General features: G+C 49.1%; 1 protein-coding gene across 4 annotated transcripts in view; it reads left to right on the top strand.

The window, feature by feature from the left end:
- The window catches only part of DAAM1 (dishevelled associated activator of morphogenesis 1), a 92,603-nt gene that overhangs the window by 39,109 nt on the left and 36,412 nt on the right, over positions 1-17,082 (top strand). For all 4 annotated transcript variants that reach the window (XM_041716343.2, XM_030275186.4, XM_072930532.1 and 1 more), the window contains 2 exons: positions 915-1,138; positions 14,185-14,274. In XM_041716343.2, coding sequence (XP_041572277.2) covers positions 956-1,138; positions 14,185-14,274 — 273 coding nt within the window. In that variant the 5' untranslated portion in view covers positions 915-955. The remainder of the gene's footprint in view (positions 1-914; positions 1,139-14,184; positions 14,275-17,082) is intronic.

The raw sequence follows: 17,082 nt of genomic DNA, 5'->3' as shown, positions 1-17,082 counted from the left end.
CATTCCTCATAGGTGACTCTCCACTTGTGTCGCTGACTTAAGGGCCCCAATTTTGGGGCAGCTTTTGCCTGGTCCTTGCTGTCATGAGGGACGCAGGGCACATGATTCCTGCCCTGAGCTTTGCTTCCAACCAGAGTTTCAGAAATCAGCAAAACCCAAGCAGCCGCCGGGGCGAGCGATGCCCGATGTCAGCACTGCTTAGGAAAATCTGAGCTACCAGCACCGTGTGATTTTTATCAGCCGAAATTGCCTCTTGTAAATATTTACTGGAGCTGCAAGTAAGGTTTATCTAATTAAAGCCAAGCAAAACTTTCCATGAAAAAGAGCTGCCATACAAAGGGCTGCTGGTGGATGTCTAGGGACACGTGTAAGAGCTGGGGGAAGCGTGCAGGATATTTTTTCAGCTCTGCTGCTGTCTGTAGCTCAGGGCATGCTGAGCCACATGAGGTCCTCAAGGACTGAATCGTCCGTGATGGGCACCTGGTGGCCCCAAGCACATCCAGCTGTTCTGACAGCAGTTCCATGAATTTTCCATACGCCTGGCATGAAGAGATGTGAAGTGTGGGTATGAGGGGGGCTGGCCTGGCTGCCATGGCATGGGGAGATCGATGCAGATTTGCTGGGATTTGCAGTGGGGTCCAGGACTCCTCATCCCACGGGGATGGTGGCGTGACCCTTGTGGCTGCCAGCTCTGGCGCGAGGCAAAGCAAATACATCTTTTTAATTTGCGTGGTCGTCAAGGTTGCCAGGACTGTAAACGTCAAATCTGAGCAGAAATATTTGGCACGAAAAGTGTCTCTGCTCTTCCCCTGCGTGCCGAGCGCGTGGGTGGCTGGGTTCCTCCTCCCGCCGCGGGACGGGGGCGCAGCGCTGCGGGGCGGCTGCTCGAGCCTCCTCTCTTCTCTTCCCCGCAGCATCTAGTGCCCAGCAGGGAGGGACACAGAGGATTGTGGCCATGGCCCCGAGGAAGAGGAGCAGCAGGGGGATCTCCTTCATCTTCTGCTGCTTCCGCAGCAGCGACCACCCCGAGATCACGTACCGGCTGCGCAATGACAGCAGCTTCGCCCTGCAGACCATGGAGCCCTCGCTGCCCATGCCGCCGGTGGAGGAGCTGGATGCCATGTTCTCCGAGCTGGTGGTAAGTAGGACACTTCTTAATTACAGTTTTAGGTTTGGGGTTTCTCCCTCTTTCCCCTCAACCCCTTCTTTGTAGTCTCCCCACTTTTGAGTTTTCAGGCAAACTTTGTCGTGAAGGGAGGCTGCTGTTGCTGAATCCTGAACTCTGCTCCTCCCTGAAGTCTTGACATTTTGGGGTGGTCTCTCTCATTAGAAACTCTTAATTTCTTATAGCAGGGGTTTGGGTCCAAGCTGGCAAAGCAGGATGTTCCCCATAGGTGCAAAGTGACCTTCACAGAAATTGTCAAGTGTGGGCTACACTGTAATTTAGAAAGTCAGGATATTGTTTCTTGGAATCCTTGGCTCCAAAATTTGGAAAAACATGGATTAAGAAAAAAATTGACAGCCAAAAAAAGCTTTAATTTCCTCTAAGCAAAAACATTTTGGTGTGGTATTTTGGATGGCATTCTACTTTGAGTTCATTCAGCAGTGAAATGAGCTTTTCCTACAGTGCTCGGATGCAGAGGGAGCTGGGAATTGTGACACTGGTCAGTCACACCTCAAGGTACAACACATCCCATTAGATGCCTGGCAGCATGGACCTGTTGAGCCAGGCCTCTTGGTAGAGGAAAGCTCCAGGTTGTATTATAAAAGCTGGTTTTGCCTTCTCCATCCTTCTCCGAGGGTGTGGCAGAGCAGGACACCAACACAGCACAGTGGGGATGAGGTGTCCCTGCAGCAGAACTCTTCTGGTCAGGTTGAGTTTGTTCAGGAGAAGTGGCTGTCTCTGTCCCGATTTATTCTCCACTCCTAACTTGGCCAAACCAAGTTTTCCTGGAGAAATTCTTCCCATGGATCGCTTTTCCCATGCCCCAGCCAAAGCCTTTTTGGGCTGAAGGAGGCATCTCTGGAGGCTCATTTGCTGACGCTCCACCAAGCCTGTGCACCTTATGTTAGCCCAGGATTTTCAAAACATCTCCTCCAAACTCATCCAGATGCTTTGTGCAGTGGCAGTGCCACAGGGAACCTCTGTGTGTGCAGCAAGGCAGGAGTCAGTCCAACCTTCTGCTCCCCAGCCCATCTCCATGCTGAGGAGATTTGTAGTTACTTTTCCCCTGCCAAGGGTGAGAAAAAGGCCTGGAGGCAGCTGCTGCTCCAGGCCATGCTGGCAGCAGGGGCTCCCTGGGGATGAAGTCGTGCAGGGAGGGGGACAACGGGTGCCCACCGTGCTCCTGCACAAGCAGCTGCAACCCCCTGGCTCCCCAAAAAACCCATCAGGCAGATCTCAACCCAAGCCAGCACTGGGTGGGAGGGAGAGGGATGCCAAGCTCTGCCCTGTGGGCACAAGAAGGCAGATTCCCATTCAGGGGAGTGCAGTTGCAAATCCCCACTCTGTCCTTACAACGGCTCCTTCTTGCTCTCTGTAACCTGTTGGTGTTGGGTGTTAAATTTCAGCATTAGTTAAATGGTTTGGAAAGTATCCCACTGTTCCTGTACAAACCCACTGTGTAACATTTGGAAGAGAGACAGAGAAAGCACTCAGAGGTGCTGGGCTGATCTTTACGCCTGCAGGAGCCCGATGCCATCGTGCTCAGCCCTCCTGGGTGGGATGGCTTGTGCCTGCTCTGTGGGACTGAGGCACCTCCAAAGTCCTTGGTTGTCTCAACCCATTGGGTTGAGGGAAATTAAAGGAGTTGGAGGGGGTCTGGAGGCTTTGCCAGCTGGAGTTGGTAATTTGCCAACTCTTCCCTTGCAGCTTAATCCTGACTTTTCTACTCCACTTGTTTGCATCAGGGATCAGAGTGGAGGGATGGAGGATTTCAGGCCTGGGATGGGGGGTATCTATGGGGACATTGCAGCAGTAGGCATGGACAATCCTCCTGCAGATGCAAACAACAGAGTGGAATCCCTGCTCCACGGATCCCAGCCTGCTGCTTACACTGAAGGGCAAAGTCCCTTTCTGTTTGGAGCCATCCTGCAAAATACTCCCTGAGCTTTGTGTGTTTTTAAGTCTGCCTTGTTGATCTGAGGCAGGAAGGATCCGTAGTGTGAGAAATTGGTGATTGTCCCATGCCAGCAGCAGAGGGTGAGGGCCTGGGCTGCAGAGGGATGTGGAGCAGCTGTGACTCCAAGGTCAGCTAAAGGCTTGGGCTGGTTTCCCAGTGTCTGTTTTTTTGGCCTGTTTTGTGTTGGATGGACACTTTGGATTTTAATTGGGATAGGTCAGTAGAACAGATAAATACTTAGGGGTTTATTCTGTGTCTGTGCAAGTATTTTTCACTTAGTTGCATTAGAAACAACAGGGAAATGGGATATTTTTGTCACCTGGGCACAAATTTCAGCAGTAAGAAATGCCTGATCTTCATCCCAGACTGCAGGGACGATGCTCCCTGTCCCAGCCAGCCGTATGCAGCAGGCAGGGGCTTTTCCCTGGCTCAGGGCAGATGCAGATGTTGTTGTTATGGTCAGTGATTGATCACTGCTTCCTCCCAGAGGAACCTTTTCCCTTTCTCTGCCTCTCCCCCAGCCTGGTCTGAATGGGTTTTGTCAGAGCATTGTTGGGATGTCGCTCAAGCGGGCACCGGCCCCATCTGAAAAGCTTTTCTTTGTCCCCTGTCCTGCCGGGGCTCCGGCCAGGCTCAGCCACCCAGGGAGGAGCAGGTGCTGGCAGAGAGGCACAGACAAAAGCAGAGTATTTCAGCAAGATTTACTGATTTGCAGCTCCTCTGGCTGGGTCAATGCTTTATGGTTTTGTGCAGCTTTCCGTGCCTCAACTCCGCTGTGTCCTGCCAGCTCGGGTAGGCGGTGTTTGCTTCCTGAGGCTCCTGCAGAGGTGTGGCACCTGCCAGGCAGCATCCATGGGATTTAAGGAGTTTCAGGAGCCATCAGTCCTCCCATGGGACACATCAGGAGGATCACTGATCACTATGCCCCAGAGAGGAGGAAATCTGGGGCTGCACGAGCCGCCTTCGAACCAAGAGAACAAAGCTGTGCCATCTGCCACAGCTTCTTTCAAGAGGCTCCTGCGTATCCAGGCTAACAATACAGCATTTCTTCAAAGGCTGAAGTCTTGTTGCATGCTCAGAGAAAGCACTTGCAAAGCTCCACATAATGGTGCCATATGGTAGATCTTGCCATAACAATCCTCTCTATTTTCTGCCAGCAACTAGACTTTCCACCAGATGGGTGAATGACTGATGTCCTTTATATCTGCTTAACACTCCTTGTCACTCCGAGGCTTGTAATGAAATGCTCTGTGTGTGGTGGTGTGCACCGGGCAGGGGGCTGGGATGGCTTGGTTTGCAGAGGATAGGAGGAGCCCCAGCATGACCCAGGAGCCCTCTCTGGCTCTCCTCACAGTGGCATCTCCATCCCTGCAGGATGGGAGTGATGCTCTGCTGGCTACTGACATAGCTTAGATGCTCAGAGGAGCTGTTGACTCTGGGGAGGCTTTGCTTGCCCCTGAAGCACAAGATGCTGCCCATGTGATCCCACACCCTGCTCCCAGCCTGCATCCCTGCTGGTGGAGGGATGGGTTCAGAGGAGAGGCTGCCCCAGACATTCCTCAACGCTTGTCTTGCCCAGGCTTTGAGGAAATTCCATTTACTGCTCCCACTGGGGCTTCACAGCCTTTTCACTTCTGAGTTAGTGATGCAGAAGAAATTAGAGCAACCTCCATCCTGCCCGTCACCCTGCCTGTGATGTGCAGCAGCCCGTTTTTAGCCTGTGAAACCAGAGCAGGTAACCTGCCCTGGGTGCCCCTGCCCAGACTACAGCAGCTGACAAGTTTTTTGGGATTTGGGGAGGTGACAGCAGCAGGCTTGTGGCTATGCAGTGTCCCCAGTCCCCCAGACTCAGGATGGGTGCTTTGCCCACTGATGTTGCCTGGGCTTTATGCCTTCCCCTCACATGGAAGGCGTCTGCATCCCCTCCCTGCTGCTTTATGAAGTAGTGGAAACTTGTGAGCCTGAGGAACAATAAAAAGGTCTCTGGCAGCTTATAAGATTTATCACAGCATTTGTTTTTGCTGTACTTGGGGCAACTAATGCATTTCATCCGAGCTGCCCTCTGGATGCTATCAGGAGATAGTTAGGAGATAGCATCCCCTGTCACAAACATTAAATCTGTTGCCTTTGAAATGCTCTGTGGTGGTTGATAGGTCTGTGGCTCGTGGTTTGCAGTGCTGGGGCAGGATTCTCCATGGATAACTGTCCCTCGGAGCTGTGCCTTGCCTCCCTGTTGTCATACTGGGAGGATGGCTTTTATATGCTGCTTGAGCAGGGAGCATATAAACGTGAGGAGGAATGGTGGTGTGGTCATTGTGAGCACTGCTGTGTGTCAATAACAGCTCTGGGTTGGGAACTCATTGCTGGCAATCTGCATTGTACTCAGGAACTTCAGCAATGTGCTTTTCCCCCTGCTTTCTAATCCAATAAGGAGAAAGTATGAGGTTTTGGGCTTTGCAAAACAACATGGCTTTTAAGTAGCAGCTGAGGGATCAGCTGCAAAGCCAAGCTTTGCATTTCATGCTTGCAGGTCAGCTGTCGTATTTTGCTGCCTGGTCCTTCCAGCATTAAAGACTTCAGGATTTTGAGAACCACTGAGTGATGACCAAAGCCATTTCCCCTATATCTGCAAAGACAAGCATGTGGTTGGTGTCTGGAAAAAAATTACAATTGCAGTAACTCTTGTGTCCTGGGCAAGCCACCCCTTTCTGCAGAGTCCATCCAGAGCCAGATGCTGAGCGTGGAGCTCCTGACCCCATCCCACTGCTGTCTCCCAGACTTATGAATCACGTTCAAGAAGGCAAAACAAATGATAGGTAACATCTGCTTTTAAATTCACTCTGCAGGGATCTGTGTGCCACAGGGACACTTTCACCAGGCTGCCCAGTTTTTGTTTTGCTGATGTGAGCAGTCTGGACCTGCCAGGCTCCCATCCCAGCCCGGCGCTCACGGCGCTTGTTTTCATCACCTCGTGTTGTTAACACCCTCCCAGATATTCTCTAAATGTACCTTTTGGTAGGCAAGCATCTGATAGAGAAGTCACACACCTACTGGGTCAGAAAATAAGGGTTTTCTGCCTACGTGTGTTCCCTGGACTTGAATGAACCAATCCACCAAGGAACTCTGTATTTCAGTAGAAACAGCCCTGCAATTGCAGTATCTGTTACTGCTACAAACCAGTGTGGGGGCTTGCCCAAAAAAACGTGCTGTTCCCAACCTGATTTTGCAAAGGAGCCGTGTTACAGCACAATGTGAATCTCAGCTGAAGGCAGAGAGCACATAAGGAACCCCTTTGTTTCCAGAAGTCCAAGTGGAAAAATAATATGGTCTACCTGCTAAATGCTTTCCACTTTGCACTTCATAAAAGAGGAGGCCACATCCCTGGGAGATGCCTGGCAGCTCATTTGGTAATGCATCGGTGACCTTAATTGAGGCTTTTAGGTTTTTGGCTTGCACTTGCTGGAGCATTTCTGGCACAGGGCACCATGGAGGGTACCAGCCTCCTTGGACAGGGAATCTGCTCCAGCAGCAGTCTTCTTCCAGCACAGTGGTGGGGTGGTGTTGCTGGAGTTATGAGCAGGATTGGACAGCAGATGAGTTGTGCTCTAGCACCATGCTCAGCTGGAAGCATTCCTGCTGGGAGTAGCCTGTGCCTGCCTTGTATCCACTTGCAGATCCAAGTGAAGCTGCCTGTGCTGCTGTAGTATCTGTTGTTGGCAGGGTCTGGGTGTTCCTCAGCGTGGGAACATCACCAAGGTCAGCTTTTGGCAGCCCAGGCTTTCGCAGCCCTGCAGGGAGGATCCTGCCTGAGTGCCCAGCGATCCCAGTTCCCATGAACTCCAGTGTTCAAATCAATACCATTATTTACAGGGTCAGCTTCCCTTTCCCACCCACACCCAGCATCTATTCTCCAGTCTATGCCTGCTTGCAGGTGACATCTTGCTGGGTGTCAGACCCCGAAATCACAGAATGTTTTGGGTTGGAAGGGACCTTAAAGTCATCTCATTCCAGCCCCCCTGCCATGGACAGGGATACCTTCCACCAGGGCCCAGGTTGCTCCAAGTCTCATCCAGCCTTGGTCAGAAGAATCCTCCTCTTAGGGTGAATTTGCTTTGCACCTGGGTAAGTTCTTAAAAATGCTGTTAGGATTCCAGGTGTGACTAAAGCCAGGCCTGTGGGGGATGAGGACTGGTCCCATCCATTTCCATCCTCTATTGCTCCATCAACATCAGACTACAGCTGGCTTCTGCTTCCCGTGGCTGCATCCTTTAGTTCCCAAGGTACCTCTTGGGAAACTTCCAGGATCAAGTTGGTGTGGGGCTTTGTAGCCTCTGATTCCACCCAACCCCTTTGGAAACGCTTCCCAGAGCATTATCTGGGGAAACCTTGGCACAGTTTAGCCCCAGACCAGCCATCCACAGTGTTCCTACCTGAGCATCCCTGTCAGGCAGGGCACATCTGGAGCCACTCTTGACCTGTTGGCTTGATTTCCAGCTTGAGCAGCTCCTTGGGATGCCAGCAGCAGAAGCAGTGTAAAATCTGCCTGAAAAGGGAGCTGCTGCTTGAATTCAGAAAAGAGGTGAGAGGTCCACATTTGAAACCTTTTCTATTTTCCAGCCCTATGCTTTGTTATGGTAGGAGGTGCTCCCACCAAAGGACAGCCATCCCCAGCTCTGGTTGATGGGATTGAATCCATTTGAGCTGTCACAGTAGTAGATAACAGGCTGAGACATATTTTTGTTGTTTTTTCAGTGTGTATGTACAATTGTGTGGAAGAAGCACGCTGGTGATGCACCTGCAGGGCTTCTGGATCTGAGAGTGCTCTGCAGGGTGAAACTGTGTAGATCAATAACTCAGGCTGGAAAAGTACCCTGGGTTAATTAAAATGGAAGAAAGGTTTTCCACATGAGGTCGGTGAAAAGGTCACAGGAGGCTGAGCTCAATAAATAACATTAGAAAAAAAAAAATATATACATATATATATATATATATATAATATAACAAAAAAGGAGAAACTTAGTGGATACCTCTCTTAAAATACAGTCATATTGAAATATGAGCAGCTTTGAAACCTTTAGCCTATTTAAAATAATGATTGAATTAAAATATTAAAGCATGACATGCTGTCTGCCTCAGTTAGGTGTCTGAACTGATGGGAACATGAATCAACTGCAGCTGGAGTTTATTGAAGGACTAAATCAGCTATTGATGGCCATAATCTTTCCTGCAGAAGGCGGAAGGAATATATATTTCATTTATGTCTGTCCAATGTGTTCAGGTCAATAGCTGAGCAGGGTGGACTGGGGTCTTTCTGAGACTAGGAAGAAAAATTCATTGTGGAAGGAGGTTAACTAGGCATGAGCACTTCCAAGTGTTTCTGTTATTCCTTGTTGCTGCTACTCATTCACTTGCCTGTAAGCAATTTCCTTTATTCCAGAAATTCATAAAGGCAAAATGAATAATAATCTTTTATCTGTTATGCTTATTCATTAAAAATATGAATAGTTGATTTTTGTTCATGTTCTGTAATTGCAGCTGCAAGTTGTCATGGAGAAATTAAAAATACACAGTGATAATATTATCAGGGGTTGGCTTGTCTGAGGAGTTGTTTTTAAGCTCTCAGGGCACTGTAGTTGAAAAGAGGTGTGCTGAGGAGGAGGCATTTTTATTAGTGATAATAAAAACAAAAGACTTTTTAAAAAACCTCTGAGATAATTCTGCATGCACTGAAAATTGTTGTTGCTTAAATAAAACTGCAGCTAGAGGATCTCCTCCTGTGGCACAGGGTGGGTGTGGAGACAGGGGGTTGTTTGTAACAGCCACTGGTTAATAAGGATTAATATGTCTTTTTTTTCCGAGAAAACAGCTTAAAAGGAAAAGAAGGAGCTGAGTAGGGTGTGTTCTGAGGCAGGGGTTTGCTGGAGGCAGCAGGGCCAGCAGTGGAAGCAGCAGCGGCGGAAAAACATGAGATGAGGAATGGGGGGAAAAATGCTGATTGCCATTTCCCCTGACACCACAGCGTTCTGGGATAAATCAAATTGATGAACTTGGAGAAGAATGCCTGGAAGAGAGCGAAAAAGCAATATGACCTCTGAGAAAGGAAGGCGGTGCAGGCTTCAACAGGCCATTATTTATTGACTTTTAAATTCCCATGCTGGACCCCTTAATGCCAAACATTGCCAAAAAGTTCACACTTCGTTTTTTCCTTCTATTTTTTCCAGATTTTTTTAACATTTTTGGATCTCTCTTGTGCTTCATTTGATGATGCAAGAGATCTCATCTTTACATGCTATAGCCTCGCTTATGGAAGTTTCTAAACTCTGTGCATCCATCCACCAGGAGTAAATTCACTTGCTATTTATTGTGTTGGTCATTTACTGATCCAGTGACATCTTTCTATATGTGTGTGTGCATGTGTGTGTGTGTGTGTATATATATATATATATATATATATGTACACACACAGGTATGTATAAGTAAATCCAGAGAGAGAGAATTTGTGGATTCCTCATCCCTGGAAGTTTTAAAGCCAGGTTGGATGGGACTTGGAGCAGCTTGGATTAGGTGTGTGGCATCCCTGCTCAGAGGGAATATCTTGAAACTAGCTGATCTTTATGGTCCTGCCCAAAACAAGCTTTTCTGTCATTCTGTAAACATATATATGTATGGATATACAAACCAACAAATTTTAAATAATTCGTATTTCAGTTATAAATAAGATCCAGTCTCCTCCGTGTACTAAACTTACACAATTTATCAATCAGGAAGGTGCGTTGGATTTAAAGGCTTTTCATCTTCTTTTCTTACAATCTGTAAGGATATTTGGGTGTTGCAGACCCCTCTATAGGAAGCTGTTCCTTATTTAATCTCTACTCCCCAGATGCTTCATGCAGAATGTTTGATGGCACGAAGGACCTGTGGGATGTAGGGAAGAACCCATGCTGGTCACGCTGTGGTCTTGTGGACATGGGTGGGCAGCACTTGGGCTCACCCAGCTGCAGGAGCCCATCCTGGAGGTCATTCCTGCAGTCAGGAAATTTGCAGCATCCTGCTGTCTCCCTCCTGTTGCCCCCCCTGGTGCCCGTGGCTCTCAGTCTGTGGAAGATGCTCATTAAAACATGGCATGAGTGAAGTGGCAGGGACAGGAGTTTGTGCTGTGAATCTGAGGCTGGACTTGGTGCTTTTCCTGCACCAGGGAGGGTCAAACATTTCTTTGACCAGTGGTTTTTTTTTTGGCTTGATCTGGCTTTGCCTTCAGGAGGTGATAGGAGATGGCAGTGGCTACCAACCAGAGAGGTGGTGGTGCCATCTCCCTCCTTGGAGATGCTCAAAAATCATCTGAGCATGGCCCTGGGCAGTGGCCCTGCTTGACCAGGGGGTTGGTTGACCACAGGGCTCCTCACAGCATTGAGTGGCCAGCTCAGGGAGGTGCAGGACATGGAACATCTGTCCCTGAGTGCTGCTTGTGTCCTCCAAGGGACAGCTGTGGAGCACTTGTTTGGCCCACAGGGTTGTGCTCACCATGTGCTGAGCTGAGCCACATGTTTCTTGTGTAGCTTTAGGAGAATGCTGTGAGAGCTCACCTTCAGTGGAGCCCATGCTCAGGGAGAGGAGGTGAGGTTTGCTTGGCTGGGATGGAGAGGACACAGCATGGAAGTGTTGTACCTCCTAGAAATAGCAAAATACACACAGAGAATCAAAGCTTCCCTGTGAGGTTTTTTTAAAAACCATATTCAAATAAAGATTTAATGTGGAAACCTGTTTCCTGATGTAAAGGTGAATAGTTTAGCTGTACAGGATAAATATTTAAGAGTAGCATATCTCTTTCCAGTAAAAACACTCTGGGCAGAGACTTCCTTTTGGTGGAAAAACGAGGCTGTTATTTTTTATGCCACTGACCTGATTCCAGAGCAGTATTAAAAACAGTGAAGTTGGCAGATCCTGACACAGGAGGCAGCCAGGTGGAAGGGGCAGAGCTGTGAAAGGTGAGGGCCGAGGGCTGTGAGGGTGATGGACACAAACCCACTGGTTGTCTTCTCACTCTTCAGCAGCTGCCAGCATCACACGCTCTGCTGGGATTGTGTGGATTGCAAATGGCCCATAAAATGAATTTCCAGTTAGAATCACCTAATTATCAAGCTCATGATTATTAATTGAAGGCCCATATGGGTGTGAGTTTCTGCACAGCTTCTCTGCTGCGCTGTGGCTCAGCTCGATTTGTTAAAGGCTTTGTGGGAGCTGCATTTCTACAGTGGGCTATGAGCCCCCAGAAATCAGGTGTTGTTCCTGTCCTTCCTTGATCTTTTGGAGTTGGAAAGGGCAGTTTCTGAGCAGCCTGCACTGAGATGCACATCAGTGAGGCTAAGCAAAGGGCTGGAGGTGGCTGCAGGAATCCCCATCCACGTAAAACCAGCAAAGACCTGACTCTTCACAGCTGAGTCACTGTGCTGGCTCCAAATAGCAGTTGTTAGTCACTCTTTGATTATGAGGATTTTCATATTCACTGGGTGCCACATTTATTCAAACACCTCTCCCAAGCATCCTGCAAGATATCATTAGTTAGGTGTTGCTGAGTGATGCAGGGCTGTGATGACTGAATGTGTTAGAGCTGAGGCATGATGAAATGTGCTGTGTGAGACTTAGAAGCATTTCTGCACCTTTCTGGATGTGTTTGCACGTTGTCATGTGCCAGCACCTACCTAATATGTTCTTCTGTTTTGTGCCTTCTTGCTCCTGCTTAGGCTTCAACTTGGTTTAATTTTTTTTTTCCTTGGTTAATAAATCTTCACATTTGCACAAGTTGTCTTTTTAGGGTATGGGCATTTTGAAAGTTTCAGTAAATATTTTTCTAAGTGCAGATGTGTGTGGCTGGTGCTTTCAGGCCCGGTTATCAGATTCACATGGCCAGAAAGTGGGGTCACAGTGGGAGCAGTTTCCTGTGCTCTCTCAAACCCTCACCACAGAGGTAAATATTCATCAAGAGACCCTTGTCTTCCCCCATGCTCCCAGATTTACTTTTCCAATGAGCTGAATTTCAGCTGGGTCCCTGCGTGGGTGTCATCCTGTTGGTCACCTTTAGACTTCCAAAAAAGTGTTCAAGGCCAGGTTTTATGGGACTCTGAGCAACCTGGTTTAGAGGGTAGAGAATGTTGGAACACCAAACCATTCTGTGATTTCTATGAACTGAGGCTGAAGCAGAGTGTGGATGTTTGACTGGTTCATAGCCTGGGGAGACAACGGGGAAATGCAGTTTTGATTTTGAGGCATGGAAGGGTGATGAGGCTTGCCCCAGGCTGGGGTGGAGGTTGATTTCTTGATAGGAATCTCTGACCTCCCAAGCTGTAAGGACATGGGAATGTTTGAGCATGGCAGTTTTTGGAGTAGTTCCTAGCCCAGGTTCTCCTCCCTGGGTGCAGGAGGATGGGATGTGTCTTGCACTGAGCTCAGGTTTTCCCAATCCTCTCTTTTTCCCCAGTCACTCTTGTAGCAGCATGGGTTTTTCTGTTGTAAAGGTGTCCAAGTGTGCTTCCAGAACTCCACCAGCATCAGCTCTGTGCATCATGGTGGTTTGAAGATTTGGGGCAAAAATGTCAGGGAAGAGGCAAGGCCTCCTCATTGAATGTGTAATAGAAAAAAGCTCTGCAACACCTTTCATTTTGAGGAGTAATTTCAACAAGAAGAGAAATCAATACCTGCAGTGCCTAGATAAGCCTTTCTGAGATGTTTGGGACTGCCAGCAGCCCTCTGTCACTGGCTGTTGTGCTGGAGGGCCCCTAGGGTTTGGGTTACAGGAGAGCTGAAAGCTCCCTTCCATGGCTACTGGGTACAGTATGAGCTTGAATTATATCAGCTGAATTTCTTGGTGCCCTGTGGGCTTGCTGATGCAGGGACCCATCTTTTGCCGGAGGCATCTTGCTCAGCCTTCCCCAAATGAGGCTTTGATTGGGGTACAGAAGCTGCCAGCTTTAGCTGATGTTATTGTTCAGGCAGGGAAGCTTTGACAGCTCTCCATATGGGGTGTTTTTGGTTGCTGGAATTAAATGTGTAATTTTTAATGGGGATCCTCTTACTTAAATCCACAGTCTGGGTGGGATGAGTTGGCTTGAAGCCATGGCAGGGCTTTCCTGTGACCTTCTGCAGCCTCTCCCTGCTGCCCCCAAACCCCTCCAGCACGAGGATTAGCATCAGTGGTGGTGATTTTAAGAAACACCCATGCTTCTAAGATTGATGTTGGCTTTAGCAACGAGCCTCCCAGCCCTGCCTGAATGTTTTATTTAGTTCCCTCATAAAAGCTTTGACCTACATCCAGCACCAGGAAGCGATGAGGCTTTGATAATACTCGGGCATCCCGGTGGAGGGCACGCTGCTAACCGAGCTTCCAGGTCAGAAATGGATGTGTGCTTTAAAACATCAGATAAACCAATAAAGGCTTCACTCAGTAAACAGCTTTATCTCTGCCAGGCAGTGCGTGATCCAGTTTTGATGGAGAGGAGGATGTACCTCTTTATGAACCGTAGGTATTAGGAAAAGAGCTTTCTATTTTTAGCTGTAGGAAAACAAAGCAAAAGCCAAACACCACAGTTTTTGATTATATGAGGGTGTCAGCAATGGAAATGGGCTGGGCCACTCAGGGTGAGGTGCGTCAGTGAAGTAAAGATGATAAAAAAGAAAGGTCCTGTTTGAATTTTTCTTTGCTGTGTGTGTCTTAGATGAGATTGCTCACCTGAAGCTGTCAGTGTGAGTCTTGTGGGCAGCCGTGATGGCTTCATGGGTGTCCTTTCCAAAACACTTACAGCCTTTAAAAGCAATGCAGGAGATGTCTGGGAGGGACAAGGCAGGGAAGTTTGCAGCCCAGAGTCAGGAGAGGTCAGCAAGAGCAGGATGAGAATTGGCATCATTGCCCTGACAAATTTGAGAGTCATGGGGTGATGCTGTGGGGTCACTGCTGCACTGTGGTGTGACCCCACACTGATTTACACTGCTTGTCTGGGGGGTTGTGTCTGTGCCATCACCTGTTTGTGTACTCATGGTGCATGTTTTGTGTTTCTTTTCCCCTTTCCAGGATGAGCTTGACCTCACAGACAAGCACAGAGAGGCCATGTTTGCGCTGCCCGCGGAGAAGAAGTGGCAGATCTACTGCAGCAAGAAAAAAGTAAGAGACTTGCTGGGTGCTGAGCCTCCTCCCTCTCCTGCAGGATGGGGAGGAGTTAGGGGGAAGGACACAGCTCTCTTGGAATGCCAGGGGTGTCACAGAAATGGGTCTGTTTCTGGAGTGACCTTGGGAAAAGAAAGTCTTTGGTCCCCAGCCCATTCAGGCTGGAGGGAGTGTCCCCACAACTCACATGGGTGTCCCCACCCCATGCTCATCCCTGCCAGCACATCAGGGCTTTGTGGGCACTTTGCAGGGGTGAGGAGCTGCTCACCATCTCCTTAGAACCCCTCCCAGTACCTAAAGGGGACTTATAAAACAGATGAGGATGGAATTTATAGTAGGGGCTGTTGCAGTAGGACAGGGGTTTATAATTTTAAACTGGAAGTTTATTTAGGTTAGATTAAAGGAAGAAGGTTTTTACAGTGAGGGTGTTGAAACACTGGCACAGATTGCCCAGAGAAGCTGTGGATGCCCCATCCCTGGAATTTTTTCAGGCTGGGTTGGATGGAGTTTGGAACAACCTGGTCTGGTGGCAGGTTTTCCTGGTGACAGCAGGGGCATTGGAACCAGCTGATCTTTAGGGTTCCTGCCAACCCAAACCATTGGAGGGTTCTGTGATTCCATTCCCCAATTTGCCACTGTGCCCCTCACCCAGCTGCAGGGGGTGGCTGGGCAGTGCTGGCAGTCCCTGACCCCACTCAAATGCTCACTGCTGTAAATGTCTCTTTTCTCCTGCTGCAGCAATGGCACCAGATTTTCCATCCACATTTTAGGCCAAGAGCAGGCTTACCTTGCTCATGTAGGATTAAGTTTTAAGCCTCTCATAAATACCCCTGAAATCCCTGTATTATTGTTAGACAGAGGCCTGCCATGCCCGAGATTTAAATGGGAGGGGAGGAGGGATGTGAACAAATTACAGGCACTGGTCTGGATCAACAGGAGAATGGGCAGGGGATGCTCACTCCTCACTCCCTGGTGGATAAGCAGAGCCTTGCCCTGGTGTGTCTGGATAATGGGAGAGTTAAATCAAGCAAAGCCATGTAATTATTATTGTGAGTGCAGATTATGTGCTATCTAATCTCCAGCGGAAGGGTTTAGATGGAGCTGATGGTGGCTCTTTCCCTTTCCAGAACCTCCTGTCTTTTTAGAGGCTGTGCTGTGAAACTCCTTGCTCACAGGGGGAAGGAGCCACAGAAGTGCCTGTGGCATCCTCTGAGGTTCTGGGAGCAGGAATCCATCTGAGGCTGGATCCTGGCTGCTGCTCTCCTCTGGTCCTGATTCCCCTGGCTGTTCCCAGCCACTCCTTCCCTCCTTGTGCTGCCATCACAGTGAGCTGCAGAGCATATGTGCCCCTGCTTGCTCTGATGGAGACAAATGCTTTTTCCTGCTTTTTAATTAAAAATGAGTAAGACCATATTAATAAAGGCTCCAGCCATGGATGAAATCAGCAATTCCATGGGCTGGAGAACATGGCTGTGCACAGGAGGCTCTAGGCTGGCCTGCCCTGTGTGATGGTGACTGGTGAGCAGCACAAACACTGGTGGATATCCTGGCAGCACAAATCTTACTTGTGCTCCTCTGTATTTATGAGGCCAGATCACCTTCATGGCATCGAGGAGAGGGGCTGGACTTCTCCAGCTGAGAGCAGTGTCTGCTTTTTGGGCAGGGCAGCAGAGCTGGGGATAGGACAGTGGTCCTACCTCCCTGGCTTGGCTGCACCCTGAGTGGTAGTGATTTGTGGAGTGCAGAAACTGCCCAAAGCCTGTGTTTAACAACAAGCTGTTGCTTGAGATGCTTGTAACACCCAGTTTTACCTGGTGGGTCCCAGGGGGCTGGTGAAGGTGGACATCAGTCTCAGCCTGACTTAACAATCCAGAATTGTCCCCTGAGCAGTTTTTGCTCTTTACTCTGCTGCCAGTTTTGGCTGGTGCTTCTGCTTTGCTGTCAGTGTCACCCATCACACTCAGCTCTCCAGAGCACATCCCAGATGTTGCTGTTTTATATATTCCCATGACGGGCAAGATTTCGTAAAAAGGAAGCAAAAATGAGACATTTTTTTGCTGGGTTGCCCTGGAAAGAGACCTGACAGCACCTGGCCTTGGCAGCGCCTGTTGAGAGGAAATAGGGGACATCCAGCTGTTCCCCAGGCATGTTTCTTTCCCTGGAATATTTCCCCCTGGCCTGCAGCCCTATATCCTGGTTTCTCTGCCCTTCTAGCAGCTGGTTTTATCCCAGCCCACAGGACTGGCTTGGCAGGGTGGAGGCTTTGTCCTCCCTGATTCTCCATCTGTGTAGACAGTGGGTTTGATCCCATCCTTGGGGATTGCACAATCCTCGTGGTCCCAGCCCTCCTGCATCACCCTGTGTCGCTCAGGGGACAGAGAGACAAAAAGCATCTCGTGATGGGACTGGCCAGTTCTGTCAGCAGCAGCCCGAGGAGGAGCTGAAGTCTGCACTAAATCCAGCAGCTGTGCAGTGCTGGGGTCAGGAGAGAGATTTAAAGATTATTCTCTGAAGTTGTCAGCCCCTCTGTGGCTGGGGTAAAGCAGGGCAATGCAAAGGCAGAGATGCAGCGACAGTGGGATGAAATCTGCTTTTAGAAGTGGTATTTCTGGGCCATGACTCGTTTCATAGCTCATCCCAAAATACTTCACTCCCTGCTGGCCCCGCTCTCCAGGAGAGGATATTGCTCGGAAGCGCAGGGAGGAAGCAGGAGGGTTTCCAGATTTGCTGTTTCTTTGGCTGTGGGTTTGCCTCAGTGGAGGAGTGTGACTCAGGATGACCTTTTTCCAGAGGGAGTTAAGGATT

This window comes from Taeniopygia guttata, chromosome 5 (genome assembly GCF_048771995.1).
Source record: "Taeniopygia guttata chromosome 5, bTaeGut7.mat, whole genome shotgun sequence".
NCBI classification, from domain to species: domain Eukaryota; kingdom Metazoa; phylum Chordata; class Aves; order Passeriformes; family Estrildidae; genus Taeniopygia; species Taeniopygia guttata.
Note: the sequence above shows the minus strand (reverse complement) of the source record. Positions and strands in the feature narration are given on the sequence as shown.